This window comes from Pelophylax lessonae, assembly GCF_965119305.1.
Source record: "Pelophylax lessonae genome assembly, chromosome: 5".
Taxonomy (NCBI): domain Eukaryota; kingdom Metazoa; phylum Chordata; class Amphibia; order Anura; family Ranidae; genus Pelophylax; species Pelophylax lessonae.
This window is the reverse complement of record NC_138772.1, coordinates 422,680,857-422,705,953: the sequence shown is the minus strand read 5'-3', so window position 1 is coordinate 422,705,953 and position 25,097 is coordinate 422,680,857. Positions and strand designations below refer to the sequence as shown.

The following is a 25,097-nucleotide window of genomic DNA, read 5'->3' as shown; positions in this document are numbered from 1 at the left end:
AGCAGAATGTATTTTGGGGTGTCATTTTTGCTATGTACATGCTATGTTTTGGAAATATCTTATAAATGGACAACTTTGTGTAAAAAAAATGCGTTTTCATTTTTTTTCCACATTTTCCAAAAACTTCTGGAAAAAAATGACATGTTCAAAAGACTCATTATGCCTCATAGATTATACGTTGGGGTGTTTGCTTTCCAAAATGGGGTAATTTAGTGGGCTTTTCCATTGTGTTGGTGCTCCAGGGCCTTCAAAAGTGTAATAGGTAGTTGAGAAATGAAAAGTGTATTTTATGCTCCTAGAACGCCTGGAGGTGCTACTTCAATGTTGGACCTCTGTATGTGGCCTGGCTGTAAAAAAGTCTCACACATGTGGTATCGCCATACTCAGGAGGAGTAGCAGAATGTATTTTGGGGTGTCATTTTTGCTATGTACATGCTATGTGTTGGAAATATCTTATAAATTGTCAACTTTGTGTAAAAAAAACACGTTTTCATTTTTTTTTCCACATTTTCCAAAAACGTCTGGAAAAAAATGACATGTTCAAAAGACTCATTATGCCTCATAGATTATACGTTGGCGTGTTTGCTTTCCAAAATGGGGTAATTTAGTGGGCTTTTCCATTGTGTTGTTGCTCCAGGGCCTTTAAAAGTGTAATAGGTAGTTGAGAAATGAAAAGTGTATTTTATGCTCCTAGAACGCCTGGAGGTGCTACTTCAATGTTGGACCTCTGTATGTGGCCTGGCTGTAAAAAAGTCTCACACATGTGGTATCGCCATACTCAGGAGGAGTAGCAGAATGTATTTTGGGGTGTCATTTTTGCTATGTACATGCTATGTGTTGGAAATATCTTATAAATGGACAACTTTGTGTAAAAAAAATGCGTTTTCATTTTTTTTCCACATTTTCCAAAAACTTCTGGAAAAAAATGACATGTTCAAAAGACTCATTATGCCTCATAGATTATACGTTGGGGTGTTTGCTTTCCAAAATGGGGTCATTTAGTGGGCATTTCCATTGTGTTGGTGCTCCAGGGCCTTCAAAAGTGTAACAGATGGTCAACAAGTAATATGTGTAGTTTATGCTTCTAGAATGCCTGATGGTGCTCCTTGCATGTTGGGCCTCTCTATATGAGTAGACTGTAAAAAAGTCTCACACATGTGGTATCGCCATACTCAGGAGGAGTAGCAGAATGTGTTTTTGGGTGTAGTTGTAAGTATGCATATGCCATGTGAGAGAAATAACCTGTTGAAAATGACAATTTTGTAAAAAAAAAAAAAAAAAATTATTTTGCAAAGAATTGTGGGAAAAAATGACAACTTCAAAAAACTCACCATGCCTCTTATTAAATACCTTGGAATGTCTACTTTCCAAAAAAGGGGTCATTTGGGGGTCATTTGTACTTTCCTGGCTTGTTAGGGTCTCAAGAAATTAGATCTGTCAGTTAGACAGATTAGGCTGTCAGTACATTAGGTGTGATCAATTTTCAATGATTAGCATAATAGCTTGTAGACTCTCTAACTTTCACGCAGACCAAATAATATACACTTATTTGGGTTATTTTTACCAAAGATATGTAGAAGTATAAATTTTGGCTAAAATTTATGAAGAAAAATTACTAATTTGCAAAATTTTATAAGAGAAACTAAAAAAAAAAAACGTTTTTTTTTTTTTAATTTTTGGTCTTTTTTCATTTATAGCGCACAAAATAAAAAGCCCAGTGGTGATTAAATACCATCAAAAGAAAGCTCTATTTGTATGAAAAAAAGGACGAAAAATTCATATGGGTTCAGTGTTGCATGACCAAGCAATTGTCATTCAAAGTGTGAGAGCACTGAAAGCTAAAAATTGGTCTGGATGGGAAGGGGGTTTATGTGCACAGTAGGCAGGTGGTTAATCAACATTGGGTTTGGGGTTTTTTATTTGTTGCACTATAAATGTGAAAAGACCGAAAATGTTGTAAAAAAAATGCATTTTTCTTCGTTTTGATTTTAAAATTTTGCAAATTTAGTAATTTTTCTTCATAAATTTTGGCCAAACTTTTAGTGCTACATATCTTTGGTAGAATAACTCAAATAAGTATATATTATTTGGTCTTTGTGAAGGTTATAGAGTCTTCAAGCTATGGTGCCAATCATTGAAAATTGATCACACCTGATGTACTGACGGCCTAACTCGTTTCTTGAGACCCTAACAAGCCAGTGCAAATACCCCCCAAATTACCCCTTTTGGAAAGCAGACATTCCAAGGTATATAGGTGTCCTTTTATGAAACGGAGATGAGCAGTGATCCTGCTGATCACAGCTCATTTCCAATCATTCTCAGTTTATGAAACAGAAATGATCGGGGGAGAACATGTTCTCCGCTGATCATCTCTTCAAACGGGAATCTGTCATTGCCTGACACAGAAACAGCCAGGTTATGAAGCTGCGATCTCTGCACTTCACTGGCGATCTGTGCCAGAATTCACACTCCCGGATTCACCAGCCTGAAGCTTGTGTATCGGGGAGTGAAGACCAAATCGGGGGAGAACTGAGGGGGAAGAAGGAAGATTATTGACATCCTTCTTCCTCGTTCAGACCCCCCAACACAGTAATCCTGTCCCCCTGCCATATTTATGTATGTATATATATATATATATATATTTAATGTATGTATATATATATATATATATATATATATATATATATATATATATATATATATAAAATGTATGCGTGTGTGTATTCAGTGTGTATGTGTGTATATATATATATATATATTTATGTAAGGGGACTATTATTTATTAACATTAGTGGGGATCGTGTACTCAGCAGTGATAATCTATCACTGCTTATTAAAGAGCGCCAGTGATTTTCACGTACGGTACGGTAATCTCGCTTTGTCTCACGAGATTACAGGTGCTCCCATTCACTTCTACACAGATCTCGGCCGTTCTCCGAGGAAACACTTCTCCTCTGATCACCCTGGGAGAACTGAAGTTCTCCGCTTCATAAAAAGGGTGCCAGAGGAGATAATTTTCCCGGGAGAACTGCAGAGAAGCGAACAGAAAAAAAAATTCACCTTTTCATAAACGTACACCTTAGTTATTTTTTCACAAAATGGTCATATTACCAAGTTATTTTTCACACACTGTATAGGCATACTTGCAACTACACCCCAAAATAGATTCTGATACTCCTCCTGAGTATGGCGATACCACATGTGTGGCACTTTTCCACAGCCTGACCACGTACAGAGGCCCGACATCCAAGTAGAACCTCAAGGTGTTCTAGGAGCAAAAATTACACATATTATTTCCTGGCAACCTATCACATTTCTGAAGGCCCTGGAGCACCAGGACAAGGGAAACATCCACAAAATGACCCCATTTTGGAAAGCAAACACCCAACACATAATCTGGGAGCCATAATGCGTCTTTTGAAGATATAATTTTTTTCCACAAGTTTTTGGAAAATGTGGAAAGAAAATGAAAACGCATTTTTTTTTACACAAAGTTATCCATTTATAAGATATTTCTAACACATAGCATGTACATAGCAAAAATGACACCCCAAAATACATTCTGCAATTCCTGAGTATGGGGATACCACATGTGTGACACTTTTACACAGCCTGGCCACATACAGAGGCCCAACACGCAGGGAGCACCCTCATTTCCTTTCCATTACAATTTTGTGAGGCACTGTAGGGCACTGATAGTAACTGTAGTGGTACTGATAATCACTGTAGTGGAACAGATGAGCACTGATGTGGCACGGATGAGCACGGGGGATATCGGTCCTGGATTAGCTGGACGATCTGCTTCTACGTGCAGAGTCTCCCATGATGTTGGTGACAAATTTGGAAATCAGCATGAGAACTCTGGAGGAGTTCGGGTGGATTCTGAACCTTCAGAATCCAGACTGGACTATCTGGGCCTGACTTTGGACTGGTCCTCAGCCAGGGTGTTTCTTCCTCCGGAAAAACTCCAAAAACTCCAGACTGCCATTCAGCTGTTGCTGTCCAGCAAATAGTCATCCCTTCGGACCTGTATGAGAGTTCTGAGACTGATGGTGTCGTCCTTCATTGGGGTCCCCTTCGCTCAATTCCACACGAGGATCCTCCAGAAGCAAATCCTTCTCAAATGGAACAAGAATCCAGTTTCCCTGGACAATCCAATCCAGCTGAGCCAGATGACCAGGGAGTCCTTGATATGGTGGCTTCAGTCCCCGATGCTCAAGCAAGGGAAATCCTTCCTCCCTATATATTGGTCAATTGTCACCACGGATGCCAGTCTGTCCGGGTGGGGAGGGGTTCTCGGCAGCTTGTCTGCTCAAGGAATCTAGTCCCTGGAAGAATCCAGGTTACCGATTAATGTTTTGGAGCTGAGAGCGATCAAGCTTTCCCTAGTCCACTGGACCGAGCACCTGCAGGGTTGTCTAGTGCACATTCAATCGGACAATGCCATGCCCTCGGCTTATGCCAATCACCAAGGGGGCATCAAAGTGTCCTTGCGGCCTTGGAAGTGGCAGGCATCCTTCGATGGGCGGAATGCTTTGTTCCAGCTCGCTCCACTGTTCACTTTTCAGGAGTGGAAAATTGTCAGGCGGATTACCTCAGTCGACAGGCCTTGGATGCAGGGCAATGGTCTCTCCATCCGGAGGTGTTCCAGCAGTTGTGCCTTGGTTGGGGCACTCCAGATGGGAATCTGTTGGTGTCTTGGATCAACAGAAAAGTGCAGAGGTTTGTGGCCCGCTCCCAGGACCCTCTGGCAGATGCCGCAGACGCGCTGGTGGCCCAGTGGGGTCACTATCAGTTGATGTATGCTTTTCCTCCTCTCAAGTTGCTGCCAAGACTTCTTCACAGGATTGAGGCGGAAGGGCTTCTGAGGCTCCAGACTGGCCTCGCCGAGCTGGTCAGGCTAGTTGCAGACGCTCCTTGGAGACTTCCTCTCAGGAAGGATTTACTGTCTCAAGGGCCAATCTTCCATCCTGCTTTACAGTCGCTGGCTTTGACGGCTTGGCTGTTGAAAGCCAGGTGCTGAAGGACAGGGGATTGTCTGCTTCAGTGATTTCCACTCTGCTTAAAGCGAGAAAAGGGACTTCTAGGAAGATCTATCATTGTACGTGGAAGTCGTATATTGCGTGGTGTGAGTCTCTTGGGGTTCCCCCCCGCTCATACTCTGTGGCCCGGATCTTGACTTTCCCTCAACAGTTTGTTGATCAAAATTGGCCATGAGTACTATCAAGGGTCAGGTCTCGGCCTTGGCAGTTTTCTTCCAAAGGCCATTAGCCACCCATTCCCTGGTGCGTAACTTTATCCAGGGGGTGCAACACTTGGCACCGCCAGTGCGACCTCCGTTGCCACCCTGGGACCCTAATTTGGTACTGTTGGTTCTCCAGAAGCCTTCCTTTAAAAATATTCGGGAGATTCCTCTGCTCACCCAATCCCAGAAGGTGGCCTTCCTGGTGGCTATTACTTCTGCTGGCAGGATGTTGAAACTGGTGGCGTTGTCCTGTCGCCCTTCCTATCTGGTGGTACATACCTTGGATGTGGTTCTGGCAATCAGGGTGTACGTGACGACTACTGAGTCTTTTCTAAAGTCATATGCGCTCTTTGTACTCACGGATGGCCCAAAGAAAGGGCTACCTGCGTCTGCTGCTACTATTTTCAAAAGGATCAGACAGACAGTGGTGCAGGCTTATTCAATTGAGGGTCAAGTTCCACCTTTCCCTGTTAAGGCACATTCTGCTTGGGCGCTTAGTGCTTCCTGGGCTTTTCTCCATCAGGCATCTGTGCTTTAGGTTTGCAAGGTGGCTACCTGGTCGTCTGTTCACACTTTCATGAAGTTTTACAAGGTGGATGTGCTGGCATCTGCAGATGCCTCTTTTTGGCTGCAAAGTTTTGCAGGCTGTCGTTTAGGGCATGGGGTTAATATCCCTTGAGGGTGTTTAATGTTTTTTTCAGATGGGTCTCATCTTATTGTTCTGATAAGTCCTGTGTTGCCTGGTTGGCTATGGTTTAACCTTGGGGAATTATTTTTCTGCTGTTCCCACCCCTCATTTTATGGCACCGCTTTGGGACGTCCTACTGATATGAAGATCAGAGACTGCGTCCGTCAATGAACGATAGAGAAAATTGGATTTTTGTCTTACCGTAAAATCCTTTTCTCTGAAGTTCATTGAAGGACGCAGTACCCGCCCCTTTATTTTGAGTTGGGTTGGTATTGTTTTCTTTGACACTGCTTTGATACAAAACTGACATCCTATAGTAGGGAGAGAGGGTATACCCCCTGGGACTGCCCATAGTCATAGCCAGACTTTTTTTTGCCTACTGTCCTACCCCTGTAGGGGGTAGCATAATCCTACTGATATGAAGATCAGAGACTGCGTCCGTCAATGAACTTCAGAGCAAAGGATTTTACGGTAAGACAAAAATACAATTTTTTTATTGATCTTATGTAATATTCTAATTTACTGAGATAGTGAATTTTGGGTTTTCACTAGCTGTAATCATTAAAGTTAAAATAAAGAAATGCTTGAAATATATCACTCTGTGTGTAATGCATCTTTATAAAATTCTTGAGCTCTACTTTTTGAATTGAATTACTAAAAAAAAATTAAATTTTTGATGATATTCTAATTTTATGAGATGCCCCCTGTGTGTAGATGTAGATATATATATATATATATATATATATATATTTAAAAAACAAAAAAATAGAAATACTTCACACAGATTACTTCTGAAAATTGCATCCAGCTGGAAGAATTAAAGTAACTCCGGGATGAGGGTCTGCAGACTTTATCAAGCACAGAAGTGTACTTTACAAACATCTGGGACCACATAGCATGTAATAGACAGACCTTAAGAGTTATACATAGTAAGCCTCGCTAGATGGTGTTTATGCTTGTTTAAGTGGTGTCAGTTTAATGCTATGTGTAGTTACTGTTTGTGCAGCAGTTGGAATTTAGATGATAGTCATTACTGATATTTGAGATTTTAGCTATTATGTTTGCACATTAAACCATGATTGCTGCACTGGGTGACTATGATGATTTAAATGGATGTTTTTGGTGATTCTTTTTTTTTTTTTTTTTTTTTAGTGATTCAAAGTGCCGCTTGTATGAATATTTATGATAATCAGCTGTGTCTCAAGGTTTATGTGTGTTTGTTAACAATTTTCTCTATTCTTCCTTTTAAGTCCCTCTGTAGACACTCACAGTTTGATCTCTGAACTTCAGGAAACGCTTCAACATGGAAAACAGTTATTTGCTGAGCATCTTGACTTGCAGGAAAGAAAAAAGGCTGAAGAGCTGCAGAGTCTCAGGATATCCTTAATTGCAGAGCAGCAGGTATCGTTATAGCCTTAAAGACAGTTATTTATTTAAAATTGATCGTAACAGCTATAAACGACTATTTTTTGTAGTATTATTAGTGACCTCCAAAGCCACTTAAAAATGTCATGTTCCTAGATAACATACATAAATATACATCCTCTGTCTAGTTCAACTATCTGTTCACAAATTCTGACAGGTTTATGTTTGTTAACCACTTGACGACTGCCCCCAGTACTTTTACGTCATTAACTTTCATGCTAAATACTGTTATTATGACAGCAGCTAGCTGCCATAACCCTGGTATCCTCTTGTTCTGTGGACGATTGTCTACAAAATACGTGTGGTCTCAGAGGCGCATTCGCCACAAGATCACCTTTAGAGGCGGAGGTTTGTGTCCCCCTCCCGCCACTTTCTGGTCGTTTCCCTGTTTACCCGAGCTATTGGTGAAGGCAAAAGCGATCCAAACTGCTGGAGGGATGAGCAGGAAGTCGAGTGAGGGAAAGATGACCCCCACTCGACTCTATGTCCTTGGAGGACCGGGGCGACGTCTGACGTCACTTCCGCCTCACGGTCTTGAAGAGACAATTTTTTTTTTTTGTTAAAGGCAAAATTACATTTTTTATTTTTGCTTTTAAAGGTAAATGAGAGAACTGGGGTCTTTGTGACCCCAGATCTCTCAATAAAGAGGACCTGTCATGCTTATTTCTATTACAAGGGATGTTTACATTCCTTGTAATAGGAAAAAAATTTGTCAAAATTTAAATAAAGGGACAGTGTAAGACCCCATTCAGACTGGGGCGACACGACTTGGTGGGGCGACCTGTGAAGTCGCGGTGCGCGCTACCTCGGCGCGACTTGCACGGACTTCATATAATTGAAGTCAATGCAAGTCGCCTCCAGGTCGCCCCAAAGTAGTACAGGACCCTTTTTCTAAGTCGGAGCGACTTGTGTCGCTCCTATTAGAACGGGTCCTGTACTATTCAATGGCGAGTGACCCACCGCCTGACAAGCTCCTATTAGAACGGGTCCTGTACTATTCAATGGCGAGCAACCCAAGTCGCCTGACAAGTCGCGCTAGTGTGAATGGACCCTAAAAATAAAAAGTAAAATAAATAAGAAAAACAAAATGTAAACGCCCCATCCCTCCATGCTCGCAGAAGTGAACGCATACTTAACCACCTAAGGACCGAGCCCATTTCTGACACGTTGCATCACTCTACAGGCCTTTCTTTTGGTGAAGACAGCGCTGCTGAGCAGACATCTGGGACTTCTGGTGCATTTTTCTGTGACTGCACATGTGTCCCCACCTGATCCCCTCGAGGTGGCTGCAGGGTCCTCCGGTTCCCAGCTCACCATTGATGCATTTTCGGCGGTCCTGGAGTCCTTTGTGTCCCGGGTGGAGGTGGCCTTTCAGGGGCGGGCTAAAAAACGACCTCCGCCTACCCCTGTCTCGTCTGATGCCTCAGATTCTGAATCTGAGCCAGTCGCTGCTGACGCAGGTCTCCCCTCTGGGGCTGCTGTCTCGTGCCCCGTCTCCTCTGATAGTGAGGATGACCTTTCTGCCTCCGCTATCATGCAAGACAAGGCGCTGGTGGACGCGCTGATTGTGTCTGTATGGGAGACCCTGAAGCTGGAGGATGCAGCTGCGGCTGCGACTGATACGCAGGTTGCCATTGGCACTCGCAAGCCCTCCAGGGTGACAAAGGTTTTTCCTTTTTCCACAAGCTTTGACGATATCCTTAAGAAAGAGTGGGATCATCCGAAACGCCCCCCCTGGGATGCCTAAACAGATTGCTAGGCGCTACCCGTTTGAAGAGTCCCTCCTTAAGAAATGGACGGTGCCGCCTTCGGTGGATCCGCTGGTCTCCAGGCTAAATACAGTGGGTACGGAAAGTATTCAGACCCCCTTAAATTTTTCACTCTTTGTTATATTGCAGCCATTTGCTAAAATCATTTAAGTTTATTCTTCTTCCTCATGAATGTACACATAGCACCCCATACTGACAGAAAAACACAGAATTGTTGACATTGTTGCAGATTTATTAAAAAAGAAAAACTGAAATATCACATGGTCCTAAGTATTCAGACCCTTTGCTCAGTATTTAGTAGAAGCCCCCTTTTGATCTAATACAGCCAGGAGTCTTTTTGGGAAAGATGCAACAAGTCTTTCACACCTGGATTTGGGGATCATCTGCCATTCCTCCTTGCAGATCCTCTCCAGTTCTGTCAGGTTGGATGGTAAACGTTGTTGGACAGCCATTTTTAGGTCTCTCCAGAGATGCTCAATTGGGTTTATGTCAGGGCTCTGGCTGGGCCATTCAAGAACAGTCACGGAGTTGTTGTGAAGCCACTCCTTCGTTATTTTAGCTGTGTGCTTAGGGTCATTGTCTTGTTGGAAGGTAAACCTTCGGCCCAGTCTGAGGTCCAGAGCACTCTGGAGAAGGTTTTTGTCCAGGATATCCCTGTACTTGGCCGCATTCATCTTTCCCTCGATTGCAACCAGTCGTCCTGTCCCTGTAGCTGAAAAACACCCCCACAGCATGATGCTGCCACCACCATGCTTCACTGTTGGGACTGTATTGGACAGGTGATGAGCAGTGCCTGGTTTTCTCCACACATACCGCTTAGAATTAAGGCCAAAAAGTTCTATTTTGGTCTCATCAGACCAGAGAATCTTATTTCTCACCATCTTGGAGTCCTTCAGGTGTTTTTTAGCAAACTCCATGCGGGCTTTCATGTGTCTTACACTGAGGAGAGGCTTCCGTCGGGCCACTCTGCCATAAAGCCCCGACTGGTGGAGGGCTGCAGTGATGGTTGACTTTCGAAAACTTTCTCCCATCTCCTGACTGCATCTCTGGAGCTCAGCCACAGTGATCTTTGGGTTCTTCTTTACCTCTCTCACCAAGGCTCTTCTCCCCCGATAGCTCAGTTTGGCCGGACGGCCAGCTCTAGGAAGGGTTCTGGTCGTCCCAAACGTCTTCCATTTGAGGAATATGGAGGCCACTGTGCTCTTAGGAACCTTAAGTGCAGCAGAAATCTTTTTGTAACCTTGGCCAGATCTGTGCCTTGCCACAATTCTGTCTCTGAGCTCTTCAGGCAGTTCCTTTGACCTCATGATTCTCATTTGCTCTGACATGCATTGTGATCTGGAAGGTCTTATATAGACAGGTGTGTGGCTTTCCTAATCAAGTCCAAGCAGTATAATCAAACACAGCTGGACTCAAATGAAGGTTTAGAACCATCTCAAGGATGATCAGAAGAAATGGAAAGCACCTGAGTTAAATATATGAGTGTCACAGCAAAGGGTCTGAATACTTAGGACCATGTGATATTTCAGTTTTTCTTTTTTAATAAATCTGCAACAATGTCAACAATTCTGTGTTTTTCTGTCAGTATGGGGTGCTATGTGTACATTCATGAGGAAGAAGAATGAACTTAAATGATTTTAGCAAATGGCTGCAATATAACAAAGAGTGAAAAATTTAAGGGGGTCTGAATACTTTCCGTACCCACTGTAAGGCTACTGTGATCCCGGTGGAGGATTCCCCGTCCTTTAGGGATGCGGTTGATCGTAGGGCGGAGTCTGTGTCCCGCACTATGTTCTCCCTGGCGGTGTCGGCCTTCAGACCAGTGTTTGCCATTGCTCTGGTTTCGCAAACATTGACGAAATGGGCCTGGAGGGGAGAAGCCTCCCCCCTGCTGTGGCGGAGTTGCTGGACCAGATGGTGCAGGGGCTGCAGTTTGTTTGTGACGCCGCGCTGGATATTGCTCCACTGCTGGAACGTTTGTCGTTTTCAGCGGTGGTCCTCCGGCGCATACTATGGTTGAAGTGCTGGTTGGCGGATCAGGCTTCTAAAAAAGCCTTGACTGATCTCCCTTTTCAGGGGGATCGCCTGTTTGGTGCTACCTTGGATGATATTATCAAAGGTCTCACTGGGGGCAAGATCACCTTTCTGCCACAGGCTGCCAAGGGTAAGGAACCTCGTCGCAGACGAGGACCCTCCTTTTCAGCCCACAAGAAGTTTTTTCGTTCCTCCGGGGCGGGCGACAAGGCGAAGCCCTTCAAGGCCCCCTCGGGGGGTTCCAAGCGACCCTGGTCTGGTAAGCAGAAATCCGGTTCCTCCAGACCTGAGGACAAGTCCCCTTCGGCCTGAAGGTGCGCCCCCACCCATGTCAGGGGTGGGGGGACGTCTTTGCCGGTTCCCGGATCCGTGGCTCTCCAGGATTCAAGACAAATGGGTTCACGAGGTCATACGGTCGGGATACAAGATCGAGTTTCGGTCAGTTCCACCGGTAAGGTTCTTCCCTTCCAATGTGCGACTGTCCCCGGATCGACTAAGGGCTCTGTTGGGGGCAGTACTGGACTTGGTACAACAGGGAGTAATAGTTCCGGTTCCCTGTGGGGAAAGTTTTCGGGGCTTTTACTCAAATCTATTCATGGTGCCCAGGAAGGAGGGCAAGGTGCGTCCAATTCTGGACTTAAAGGCACTCAATTGTTTTGTCCAGGTGCAAAAATTCAAGATGGAGTCCATTCGCACGGTGGTGGCTTCCCTGCATCAGGGGGACTTTCTGGCCTCCATAGACATCAAGAATGCCTACCTTCACATTCCCAATCACGCAGGACACCAACGTTTTCTGCGCTTTGATGTGGGAGAGGACCATTATCAGTTTGTTGCATTACCCTTTGGTCTCACCTCTGCTCCCCTGGTCTTCACATCGTTTTGTCTCCGGTTCTGGTGCTTTTGCGGCAACGGGGCATATCGGTCCTGGGATACCTGGACGACCTCCTCCTCCATGCGGAGTCTGTTGTCAAATTTGGAGATCGCCATAACCTCTTTGGAAGAGTTCGGGTGGCTTGTGAACCTACAGAAGTCATCCCTGGTTCCCTCCAGGAGACTGGACTATCTGGGCCTGACTTTGGATGCGTCCTTGCCCAAGGTATTTCTCCCTGCGGAAAAACTCCAGAAAATACAATCAGCGACTCAGCTGTTGCTGTCTGCCAAATGGTCGTCCCTTCGGACCTGCATGAGGGTTCTGAGACTGATAGTGGCGTCTTTCGAGGCAGTACCTTTTTCTCAGTTTCATACGAGGACCCTCCAAAAGGAGATCCTTCTCAAATGGAACAGGAATCCCGATTCCCTGGACAATCAGATCCGGCTGAGCGAGCGGACCAGGGAGTCCCTGGTTTGGTGGCTTTGGTCAAACGTCTTCCATTTGAGGAATATGGAGGCCACTGTGCTCTTAGGAACCTTAAGTGCAGCAGAAATCTTTTTGTAACCTTGGCCAGATCTGTGCCTTGCCACAATTCTGTCTCTGAGCTCTTCAGGCAGTTCCTTTGACCTCATGATTCTCATTTGCTCTGACATGCATTGTGATCTGGAAGGTCTTATATAGACAGGTGTGTGGCTTTCCTAATCAAGTCCAAGCAGTATAATCAAACACAGCTGGACTCAAATGAAGGTTTAGAACCATCTCAAGGATGATCAGAAGAAATGGAAAGCACCTGAGTTAAATATATGAGTGTCACAGCAAAGGGTCTGAATACTTAGGACCATGTGATATTTCAGTTTTTCTTTTTTAATAAATCTGCAACAATGTCAACAATTCTGTGTTTTTCTGTCAGTATGGGGTGCTATGTGTACATTCATGAGGAAGAAGAATGAACTTAAATGATTTTAGCAAATGGCTGCAATATAACAAAGAGTGAAAAATTTAAGGGGGTCTGAATACTTTCCGTACCCACTGTAAGGCTACTGTGATCCCGGTGGAGGATTCCCCGTCCTTTGGTGGCTTTGGTCACCGATGCTCAGTCAGGGGAAGTAATTTCTTCCGATCTATTGGACGATTGTCACCACGGATGCCAGTCTATCTGGGTGGGGAGGAGTTCTTGGCAGGATTTCTGCTCAGTGACTCTGGTCCCTGTAAGAATCCAGGTTGCCGATAAATGTATTGAAACTGAGAGCGATCAGGCTTTGCCTTGTTCACTGGACCGAGCGTCTTCGGGGCTGTCCAGTGCAGGTTCAGTCGGACAATGCCACGGCCGTGGCTTATTTCAATCACCAGGGGGGCACCAAGAGTGTTCTGGTGGCCGTGGAAGTGGCCAGCATCCTTCGTTGGGCAGAATGTTTTGTTCCGGCTCTCTACGCTGTTCACATTCTAGGCGTGGAATATTGGCAGGCGGATTTTCTCAGCCGTCAGGCCTTGGATCAAGGGGAATGGTCTCTTCATCCAGAGGTGCTTCACCAGTTGTGCCTTCGTTGGGGCACCCCGGATGTGGATCTGTTGGCGTCTGGGCTCAACAGGAAGATGCAGAGGTTTGTAGCCCGTTCCCGAGATCCTCTGGCGGACGCCACAGAAGCGCTGGTTGCCCCGTGGGGGCAGTATCAGCTGCTGCATGCCTTTCCTCCTCTCAAGTTGCTGCCAAGACTTCTTCGCAGGATAGAGGTGGAAGGAATTGTGGCCATTCTTGTGCCTCCGGACTGGCCTCGTCGGGCCTGGTACGATGACTTAGTCAGGCTGGTCGCAGACGCTCCTTGGAGGCTTCCTCTCAGGGAGGATCTGCTGTCTCTTCCATCCTGCTGTACGGTCGCTGGCTTTGACGGCTTGGCTGTTGAGAGCCAGGTGCTGAAGGACAGGGGATTGTCTGCTTCAGTTATTCCTACTCTGCTTAAAGCGAGGAAAGTGACCTCTAGAAAGATCTATCATTGTATATGGAAGTCTTATATTGCGTGGTGTGAGTCCCTTGGGGTTCCTCCACGCTCTTACTCGGTGGCTCGGGTCTTGGCCTTCCTTCAACGGGTGGTTGAGCAGAAGCTGGCCTTGAGCACTATCAAGGGTCAGGTTTCAGCCTTGGCGATTTTCTTCCAGAGGCCACTGGCCACTCATTCCCTGGTGCGGAATTTCATCCAGGGGGTGCGGCACCTGGTTCCTCCGGTGCGCTCGCCATTACCGCCATGGGATCTTAATTTAGTGTTATCGGTTTTCCAGAAACCTCCTTTTGAAAATATTATCGAGATTCCCCTGCTTACCTTATCCCAAAAGGTGGCCTTTTTGGTGGATATTACTTCTGCACGCAGGGTGTCGGAACTGGCTGCGTTGTCCTGTCGTTCCCCCTACCTGGTGGTTCATAGGGATAAGGTGGTTCTTCGTCCGGATCCGTCCTTCCTTCCTAAGGTGGTTTCCGGTTTTCACTTGGATGAGGATATTGTGTTACCTTCCCTGTGTCCTAAGCCCAGTCATCCTCGGGAGTTTGCGCTGCACACCTTGGATGTGGTTCGGGCAATCGGAGTGTACTTGGCTACTACTGACTCCTTTCGTAAGTCAGATTCGCTTTTTGTGATCATGGATGGCCCTAGAAAAGGGTTACCTGCGTCTGCCGCGACTATCTCCAGATGGATCAGGCAGACGGTGGTGCAGGCTTATTCTGTTAAGGGTCAGGTTCCTCCGTTCCCGGTTAAGGCGCACTCTACTCGGGCACTTAGTGCTTCCTGGGCTTTCCGCCATCAGGCGTCGGTGCTTCAGGTTTGCAAGGCGGCTACCTGGTCGTCTGTTCATACCTTTACAAAGTTTTATAAGTTGATGTGCTGACATCGGCGGATGCCTCTTTTGGCTGCAAGGTTTTGCTGGCTGCTGTTTGAGGGGACCCTTGGTCTACCTTGGGGGTTCTGTTTTTTCAGGTGGGTCTCATCTTCTTGTTTCGATGAGTCCCCTGTTCTTTCTGGTTGGCTCTGTTTTGGCCTCATGGCTTGTTTTCTTCTGTTATCCCACCCCTCATTTATGGCACTGCTTTGGGACGTCCCTACGGATATCAAGATATGAATCCTGCATCTGTCAATGAGCGACAGAGAAAACTGGATTTTTGACTTACCGTAAAATCCTTTTCTCTTAAGCTCATTGACAGACGCAGTACCCGCCCCTCTATGTTTGAGTTGGGTTGGTATGATTTTTCTGACACTGCTTTTTTACACAACTGACATCCTATAGCAGGGAGAGAGAGGGTATACCCCCTGGGACTGCCCATAGGTGTAGCCAGAACTTTTTTTCTGCCTAGTGTTCTACTCCTGTAGGGGGCAGCAATACCCTACGGATATCAAGATATGAATCCTGCTTCTGTCAATGAGCTTAAGACAAAAGGATTTTACGGTAAGTCAAAAATCCAGTTTTCTGTTACTTCAGTTGTGCTCAGAAAAGTAATCTGGAAAACCTTGGATAATATCTTAATTACTATTTTTTTTTTTCCTTTAGACAAACTTTAACACAGTTTTGACAAGAGAGAAAGTGAAGAAAGAGAGTATAATTAGTGAGCTCAGTGAAAAACTGAAGAGTGTTACACTACAGCAAGACAGAGATAAAGGTAAGTAAAGTGTCCATCTCAGATCTCAATGGAGGAAATCTATAACCCCATTTTAACTGGTTGCCGGTGTGATTTCTATATTGTCAGCACCTGTAAATTGATACAGGAGAATTTAAGTACAAATTACAGGAGCATCACAAACTTGGAATGCAATTATTTCTTATAATCGTGAGAAGGTACCAATAATTTTGTCCAGTCAATTTTCGGAGGTTTGCATGGAATGTGCTAGATTTGGCTTTTTGATTTTCCACTTTTTTTGTGTCGCACCAATACAAACAAAAGAAATAAACCTGAGAATGCCTAAACAATTTTTTTACAACAATTGTCTGGACGAAGTGGTGCATTATCTGACAGAAATTCAGGGGTGACAATATTTTTGGCCATGTCTGCATATTCATATAATGTCTTTAAATGACCACAAGTGCTTGGTTTTTCTATTGAAGCCTGATTGCTAGGGGGATCATAGGCCTAAACTGATAATTGCTGATGTTGGTTTAGTCATGCCTTCTTCCCATAATCACGATCAGTTCAGCCATTGTGCAGCACACTTTTGGGAATAAGCTGATGGCTTAGCATCACCATACATTTTGGTAACAGATGCTTTAGACCCAGCATTATAGGCCACACAGTTTACATCCACCCTAAGGCTTCCTATTTTGTTGAGAAGCCCCCAATTTTAGACAAATGTTCATACTGACTTGTTAGCCTGATACATTGCAGATGCTTTGTGCAGATTGTCAGAGCTTACTCATGTTTTCATTATAGAGAAATCATACAGGAGTCACTTCATGTAAGTTCAGAAAGGTGATTTTGTTTATTGAAAATATCACTGCTGGAAACTTCCCCTCCTATATTGCTGGCCATAAAATCATGAATATTGTACTGAACGCCTGAAAATCAGGCCCATTTTATAGAAATGTGCAGATGCTGACAAATTTACTTTAAAAAATATTTCTGGTATATACAGACGGTCCCCGCGTTACAAACATCCGACAAACAAACGACTTCTACTTACAAACGGAGGGAAACAACAGGAAGGGAGGAGAAATCTACCTCTAGGAAGGGAAAATCACTCCTGTAAGAGTTATCATGGGAAAAAGGTGTCTCCGCTGAAGTTGATCACCAATCCTTGTTTTCACAACAACCCAAAATTTTCAAAATCCAATTGTCACAGGGATAGAAAGTGAGCTGACATCTTCAGTACAGGGCCACAGACAGCAAAACAAACGGAGGGAGACAACAGGAAGTGAGAGGAAATCTACCCCTAGGAAGAGAAATTCAAGGGAAGGAAGGGAAAATCACTCCTGTAAGAGTTATCATGGGAGAAGGTGTATCTACTGAAGTTTACCACCAATTCTTGTTTCCACAACAATCCAAAATTTTCAAAATCCAATTGTCACAGGGACAGAAAGTGAGGTGAAATCTTCTGAACAGGGGCACAAACAGCAAAACAAATGTTACAGGCGTGCTATCCAAAAAAAACTATAAAATTATTTTTTTTCGCTGGAGCTACACTTAAAGAGTGTAAAAAATTATTGTAAAAGATTCAGCGCTGAATAAATTATCAAGGACCAGCAGCTAACACTAAAAGGGTAATCCAACACCTTCACAGTAATATAGAATAAAATAGTGTAGCGCAGTCCATGTATAAATAAACTCAATTGGTAATAAATAAATTAAAACCAAACAATTAATAAAATTGGCCTAAAAATGAATAAAGGAGAAAGTTCATATGGTGATGTAAAAGATGATAAGATGATAAAAGAGACACAGTCCACTGGTGATCCGGTGAAAAAAATATAGCAGCAAGTGTGACTTCTGTGCTCATAAAGTTCCCATCACCTGGCACTATCTGCCTCTCACCTCCACAACTCGACCCCAGAGGGTCAAACAGCATGAACAATCACCACGATATTCAGCCAATGATAATCAAATGGAAAACAGGACCACAGCCTCCAGCATAAAACCGCCTAGAAATCGATTATGGCAGAGGATACAGCTTCCCAGATCGTGCTCAAACATAAGGAGAAAAAGAACAGATCTAGTGCTCTCTGTTGCGGTTTAAACGATTTATTGCTCAAATAAAAGTATTGCACTTACATTATATTGCACAAAAACGAGCATGTAATGCAGAGCCTGCAGCGTGCTGGATGGTGCCTGATTTCCGGGTAGTTAAGTTCGAAGGCTGTCTAACTACCCGGAAATCAGGCACCATCCAGCACGCTGCAGGCTCTGCATTACATGCTCGTTTTTGTGCAATGTAATGTAAGTGCAATACTTTTATTTGAGCAATAAATCGTTTAAACCGCAACAGAGAGCACTAGATCTGTTCTTTTTCTCCTTATGTTTGAGCACGATCTGGGAAGCTGTATCCTCTGCCATAATCGATTTCTAGGCGGTTTTATGCTGGAGGCTGTGGTCCTGTTTTCCATTTGATTATCATTGGCTGAATATCGTGGTGATTGTTCAAGCTGTTTGACCCTCTGGGGTCGAGTTGTGGAGGTGAGAGGCAGATAGTGCCAGGTGATGGGAACTTTATGAGCACAGAAGTCACACTTGCTGCTATATTTTTTTCACCGGATCACCAGTGGACTGTGTCTCTTTTATCATCTTATCATCTTTTACATCACCATATGAACTTTCTCCTTTATTCATTTTTAGGCCAATTTTATTAATTGTTTGGTTTTAATTTATTTATTACCAATTGAGTTTATTTATACATGGACTGCGCTACACTATTTTATTCTATACACTTAAAGAGTGTACCTATTCTGACTTACGAACAAATTCAACTTTGCTACAGACACTATCTTGTTTGTAACCCGGGGACCGCCTGTACTATAATTAGTACTGATAACATTGAATACATATACTCCTTGACTCCTGAAATACCCCGCTTTCTAATCTTGAGTCAGTACAACCCTTGGCTTCAAATTTTAGACTGAAATTATGAAATGAAAGCACAGAATTTTTTCTGCATTTCTCTCTGATTTGCCTTGCATGGGTCGGTTTTTAACAGATAATCAGATGTCTTCAGGACATCTGATCTTTATTTTTAGTTTTCTTGCTGTGAATGTCCCAGTTTTTTCCAGTGTGAACTAGTTGTTAATGAACTGTTTATGGTTGTCTCTTGACCATGTTAGACATAGTGAGCAACATTTTCTTGTGTGACCCCTGCTAGGCATCACGTTGCTTTGGTACTAAATTTACCAGCTTTTATAGTTTAAAAATATAAGTGGAATGATCAGCATGATAAATATTAATGTGCTAGAAAATTAATAAAGAAAGATGTGTCTTACAAAGCCAGATGCAGTGAGCTCCAATCCTGAACAGAAATGTGTGAGTCACTGAGATAAGTTTTGCTGTTAGTGCATTAATTTTTCTTTTACCTCAGTAACTCTTTAGCATTTAGAGAGACAACTATATCAGTTTCAAAATGTGCCTTTGTCCAGACCTAAAATAAGCCTTTTTGAAATAAAAATTTTAAACATTTGCAAATGTTTCTATGCATTGAGACATGAAGTACAAAAAAAACTTAAATTTTCCTCCATGCAGTGCACCAGTGCACCTTTGCTGCTAAGCGATCGTTTTGAAACCAATGCTTTGTATGCTTGGTATCTTTTGTGAAGAATGAAAATTTTTTGTTATATACTTTTCCTAAAAGACAACTTTTTTGTGGTGAGGAATAGTGATGAGTTTTAGTGTATTCAGACTAGGATCTGAACCCATGTTTGCAAGCCCGCCAGGAAGTTGTCATCTGTGTGGGCCAATCATCTGCGACCAGGGCATTACATATGTACAAGGGGAGTGTCCGAACACACCAAAGCTGATCACGGTTAAGGAAGCCATAATGCTTTGTTGAATAAACCCTTAGTCAACCACATTAACCTTCTGTAAAATTTGCTGAAAAAAGAACTCCAGATTTTTTTAGAAACAAAGAGTCTGGGAATTTGAAAAGATGGAACAATTCATCTACAATATTAGATCAGTTGGCATCACTTCTCTTGGGATCAAAAAATTCTGTTAAACTTGATCTCTGTTTAGCTTACAAATATATTGCATGTAGGTGCCCCACCTTCCCCGTATATTAAAGGGAAACTCCAGTCAAAAATGAACTTTTTCCTATTATTAGTATGTAAATATCTTTATCTTTGATATTATTCATTTTATGCCTAGCTGCTTGTGTAGCTTAGAAAGTCTTATCTAAGCTGAACAAACAGCTTCTTCCTGTTCTTCACCAACAACACTATTTCCTGTTATCTGAATTTGATAAGCTGTATTTCATTTCCTGAAAAGGTTGTCGGTCGGCCTTAGACAGGCATGCCAAGCAAAAATAAAGATAAACCAAGTGAGGGGCTAAAAAAATAAAAATATCACTTTATAGGGACATCCTGAAAACGGTGGGCTTGGAGGGAGCGGAGGGCTTCAGAGCCATGATGAGATCCCTGGGACAGCTGCTTGGGTGGGGAGGACGATGGCTTCATGCAGGGCACCGAAGAGGACGATGTAGAGGCCACCTGGGAAGAAGGAAGATCCAGGTTCAGCTCCTGAAAATGGCGGTGTAGATCAGCCAGGGAGAAAGCTTGGAACTGTTGGCCTTGGACAGAGAAAGAGAGCTTAAAGGGGAACCCCCACCGGTATTTAATGTTGTGAGTCTGTAGGATTTGCAGGTACGGCTTCAGAGATCTCCGCCTGGCTATGGTGACCGGGGAAAGATCAGCAAATAGTTGCAGGGAGTGATTCTGAAAGGAAAGATCAGGAAGTTCCCTAGCTGCTTGTAGCAATCTTTCCTTGGTACGGTAGTAGTGGAACTTTATAATAACATTCCTTGGGGGGGCCCTCTGAAGGTTTGGGCGGCAAGGATCTATGAATCCTATTCAATTCCAGGCGTTCCAGGGGAATGTCCGGAGTCAGCTCCTGAAAAAAGGTTGTGGCGGTGCCCTGCAGATCAGTAATGACCTCTGGGAGTCCGCGGATGCAGAGGTTGTCTCTGCGGGCCCTATTCTCTGCATCCTCCAATTTGTCACGGAGAGTATTTAGTTCCCCAGTCAGTCTACCAACTTCATCCTCATGGCCCTCTAAAACTGTAGTGGTCAAGTCCATCCTCTGTTCTAGCTGATGAGTGCGGTGGCCTATCTCTTTGAGGCCCTGTATGAGGTCAGAGGACAGTTTGCGGGAGGCCGTGGCGATTTCGTCCCGGACTATGGCGCGGAACTTACTCAGCAAGGCATCTGGATCAAGGGGAGCTGGGCTTACCAAGTCCGTGGGGAATTGCTGCACACTGTCCGCCAGGGAAGAGGAGAGCCGCGTGGTGTCATCCGGCTCCGGAGGTTCGGGCGCCATCTTGCCCCTCCCACCAGTCAGGGAGGATTTCGGCTGGGATCGTTGTTTCTGCCCGTATTTAGACGATCGGCGCATACCCCCAGGTGCCCGGTGATGTCCGCAATCAGGTAAGGTTGAGGAGTTGTTGCTAAAGGGAGGCAGTGCTTGAGAAGCTGGATGGATGTGGTCCGGTGGCGCGGAGCACGGAGTTCAGGCGGCCATCTTCCGTTATCGCGCGCATGCGCCCCCGGGATTTTCTTTTACTTTCAATGACAATACTAAACAGAACAAATAATGAGGGTGAATCTCCCTAACAGTTGCACGGACAGCTAAAAAACCAGACAGGGCTTCTAATCCCTCTACACTCTATCCAAAAGTTAAAAAAAAAAAAGTTTTGCCCTTTAACCGCTTGGCGACCGCCGCAAGTAGATTTACTGCGGCGGTCAGCCCCTGCCAGGCAGAGTGACGTTAATTAACGTCACTAGCCTGGGAGGGTCTGGGGAGCGAGCGCGCGCCCGCGCGGTCACGGACCCCCCCCCCCGCGCGTGTGACCAGCGGACCCGATGTCCGCCGGCCACTCGGCGATCATCGGAGGAGAGGGAGAATGTCAGGCAGCTTGTGTAAACAAGCTGCCTGTCATTCTCCTCGCTGTAAAGACACTGATCACATGGATCTAGTATGTAGATCCGTTGATCAGTGTCCTTACAGCTAGAGCCACAGCCAATCACAGTAAGAATCACGCCCCTAGGGACACACACAGCCCCTCCCTCCCAAATAAAGTTAACCCCTTCACTGCCAGTGTATTTTTACAGTAACAGTGCATATGTATAGCACTGATTACTGTAGAAATGTCACTGGTAACCCCAAAAGTGTCAAAAATGTCAGTCAAGGGTCCGATCTGTCCGCCGCAATGTCGTGGTACCGCAAAAAAAATCGCAGATCGCCGCCATTACGCGTTAAAAAAAAAAACAACAAAAATGACAAAAATCTTTCCCTTTGTTAGTAAACGCGATAACTTTTGCGCAAACCAATCAAAATACGCTTTTTGCGATTTTTTTTTTTACCAAACATAGGATAAAACAAATTGGCCAAAAATGTTAAAAAATTTTGATTTTTACATTTTTTTTTTTAGGGAATTTCATATAAAAAAATGTGAAAAATATTGCTATTTTTGCAAAATTGTTGCTCTTTTTTTGTTTATAGCGCGTGATCAAAAAATCGCACAGGTGATCAAATACCACCAAAAGAAAGCTCTGTTTGTGGGAAAAAAAGGACGTCAAATTCGTTTAGGTACAGCGTCGCACGACCGCGCAATTGTCCGTTAAAGTCACGCAGTGCCGAATCGCAAAATACCCCCTGGTCTTTTAGCAGGAAAATCCTCCGGGGCTTAAGTGGTTAATTGACAGTTGAATAGGCTAATAGTAGTTAGTTATATTCAGTGGATTTGTTCTGTAATATTGAAGAAGTTTTGCTTGCTTATCCTAGCAGCTTCCTGTCTTTGTTTATGTAATCATTAAAACTTAGGAAGCTGTGGGGGAAAGATGAGTTTCTGTAGAGATTTCAGCCAGCAATACCTCCTGATTGGAGGGGAGTTTGGTGGTACAGGTGATAAGAGTGGAAGAGATTTAGTTACTTCATTACAGGAGCAGGCTTATTTTGTTTTCCATGTTGCTGATGGGTCACTTTATGTTTTGAGAGAAATAAGCCATAGCCATGCCGATTGTATCAAAATTGTTTGATCTATTGATTGAGAGTAGCTATAGCTACTAGCAATAATCATTGTATGTTCTCCCAGCAGGGACAGCTCCCCCTGCCGGGAGAACACTACCTCCGGGGGACCCGTGGTTGCAGAAAAAAAACGCACCATCTATGGCCGGCTTAAGTTTTTGATGGTCGCTTTAAATTTATATATTTACATAATCCTGAGTTTTTTTCACTATTTTTATTTATCCTTGGTATAAATCAGATAGTATCCAGTACATCAATAACTATTATTTATTTGTTGCTTTTTAGCTTTAATTGAAACTCTTTCTGAAGATCGGGCACGTTTACTGCAAGAGAAGAAGAAGCTAGAAGAGGACATTGGCAAGCTTCAGAATCTTATGTCTTCAACTCACATGGTTTTTCCTTCAGAACCTGCTGGAGCTTGTGCATCTGACCCTGCTAGTGAAATGAATAGACCTGTTTATGATGCTGCTGTTGTAGAGGAGGATAGAATGGAACCCACTTTAGATACCAGCATGACAGCTGTTCAGTAAGTGCAATTTTTGACTAAACTGTTTTAGTGTGTAAACCATTTGCTTTCAGCATCTGTAGTAACCTACTGGGCAAAACACAAAGAGGGCATAAAATATAAATAGAGCCTATGATATCTTACACAGTATGAGATTTTCTATTCTTTTTTTTTTCACTCTGCAAAACAGAACTATTGCAACTGCGGTATGAAGCAAAAAATCCATGTATTCTTTGTTTATCTGTAACTCAGGAACTGTCTTTAACTCGGGAACAAATATCTATAGACTGTAAAATTCCACTTGGCACACTTAGCTATAAAGTTAAGAGTGAGTGTGAACCCTTTAGTAACAAAAGCACATTTCCATTTAGGGCTGCCACTTCTGTAATCCAGAAAGAAGGGAATATGCTTGAAGAAATGTCACATAAAATTGGCGTGGTGTATTTATTCCTCTAATCTAAAATAATAAAAAAAGGGATGTGTCACAAAGAAAAAGTAAATACACACCCACATTTTCCACTATTTCAAATCATGAAATTAGAATGAGGAGTTTCAGATTTGGTGCCAATGATCAGACCCTCATTAGGGAGTATGCAGGTGGAACCTGTCTTAATTAATTAAACCTCAGATATCTGGGTTTTGGTTTTCTTTTTTGCTGTAGACCAGCCATTTTCAGCTAGGGCTTTTCCAGATTGGCAGGGGTATCTTGCACCCGTGGCTCATCGACCTCCCATCTGATGCTGCTTGCATAGTTACAAGCCAACACCATTTGGCAAAGCAAGTGGCATTATATCAACAATCTTTTTAGCTGTATTTTAAGAGTGCTATTCTGACCACCACTGTAAGGGAGACATCCTTCCCACTGGTCCTCAATGTAAGGGGCATTCTTCTTAATCATACCAAGATTAGAAGAGCTCTCTAATGCCTCGTTTCCACTGAGCGGATCTGTTCGGGTCGGTTCGGTACGGTACGCTAATTTGAGTGTTTCCATTATGAAAGTGGCCCATACAACCGAACCAAACAGCACCATTCCTGGTCCTGCTTCAGATGTAGGGCCATAGGAAATGGTACGGTACGGTTAGGGCGGAGCTACTGGCGTCACACAATAGATTCCACTGATTGGCGGACAGGAAAACTTCAATCCTCACGTCAAATGAAAGAGCAAAACAAACACCTCATTTGGTGTAAACCCCGCATGGTCCCTGGTGGCCCGACTTGCAGTGGAAACGCTCACCTGAATAGACCGGACCATTCTAACCCTTCCAAACTGTACCGACCCGAACCGTTCCGCTCAGTGGAAACGAGGCAAAAGTCCCTCAAAGGAGGTTGCGATGCATATGAGTTTTCAAGAGATTTAAAAATAATGGCAAATTATTTGAAATAATTTATTTCACTGTAAGAGATAACATCTAAAAGTGGTGTAGATTTCAGATGACATGCTATTTTTTTCAGGACTGGGTGGCTCAGCATGTTCAGCCCTCTAAAGGGAAGGTGTCAGGAAAAAGCGTTTGCTGTCCAAAGAGAAAAACTACAGTTTGCCATTATATTTTTAGACAAAGGCAAGGCCTTCTAGAACAATGTGCTGAAAATTGATGAACCGAAGAATCGAAGATAGAGTTGTTTAGCCACAGCACCAGTAGACATGTCGCAAACCAAAGACAGCATTTCAGGAGTAGATTCACATAGCATTTATGAAGCATGGAGGTGGAGATGTTGTGGTTCTGGGTTACTTTGCTGCTTCAGGGCCTAGACAGCTTGCAGTCATCTAGGGGGTATGAATTATGTATAATTTTTAAAGTGTGCTTGATAAGAATATCAGCCCATTTTTCACAGCGTTGAAACTGAACAAGAAAAGGCTCTGCACATGTGA

The 25,097-nt window shown here is 43.8% G+C and overlaps 1 protein-coding gene across 2 annotated transcripts in view; it reads left to right on the top strand.

Annotated features, from left to right (window-relative positions):
* RB1CC1 (RB1 inducible coiled-coil 1) overlaps positions 1-25,097 on the top strand; it is a 353,042-nt gene that overhangs the window by 195,097 nt on the left and 132,848 nt on the right. For both annotated transcript variants that reach the window (XM_082257759.1, XM_082257760.1), the window contains exons 15-17: positions 7,184-7,334; positions 15,564-15,672; positions 23,008-23,248. In XM_082257759.1, coding sequence (XP_082113885.1) covers positions 7,184-7,334; positions 15,564-15,672; positions 23,008-23,248 — 501 coding nt within the window. The remainder of the gene's footprint in view (positions 1-7,183; positions 7,335-15,563; positions 15,673-23,007; positions 23,249-25,097) is intronic.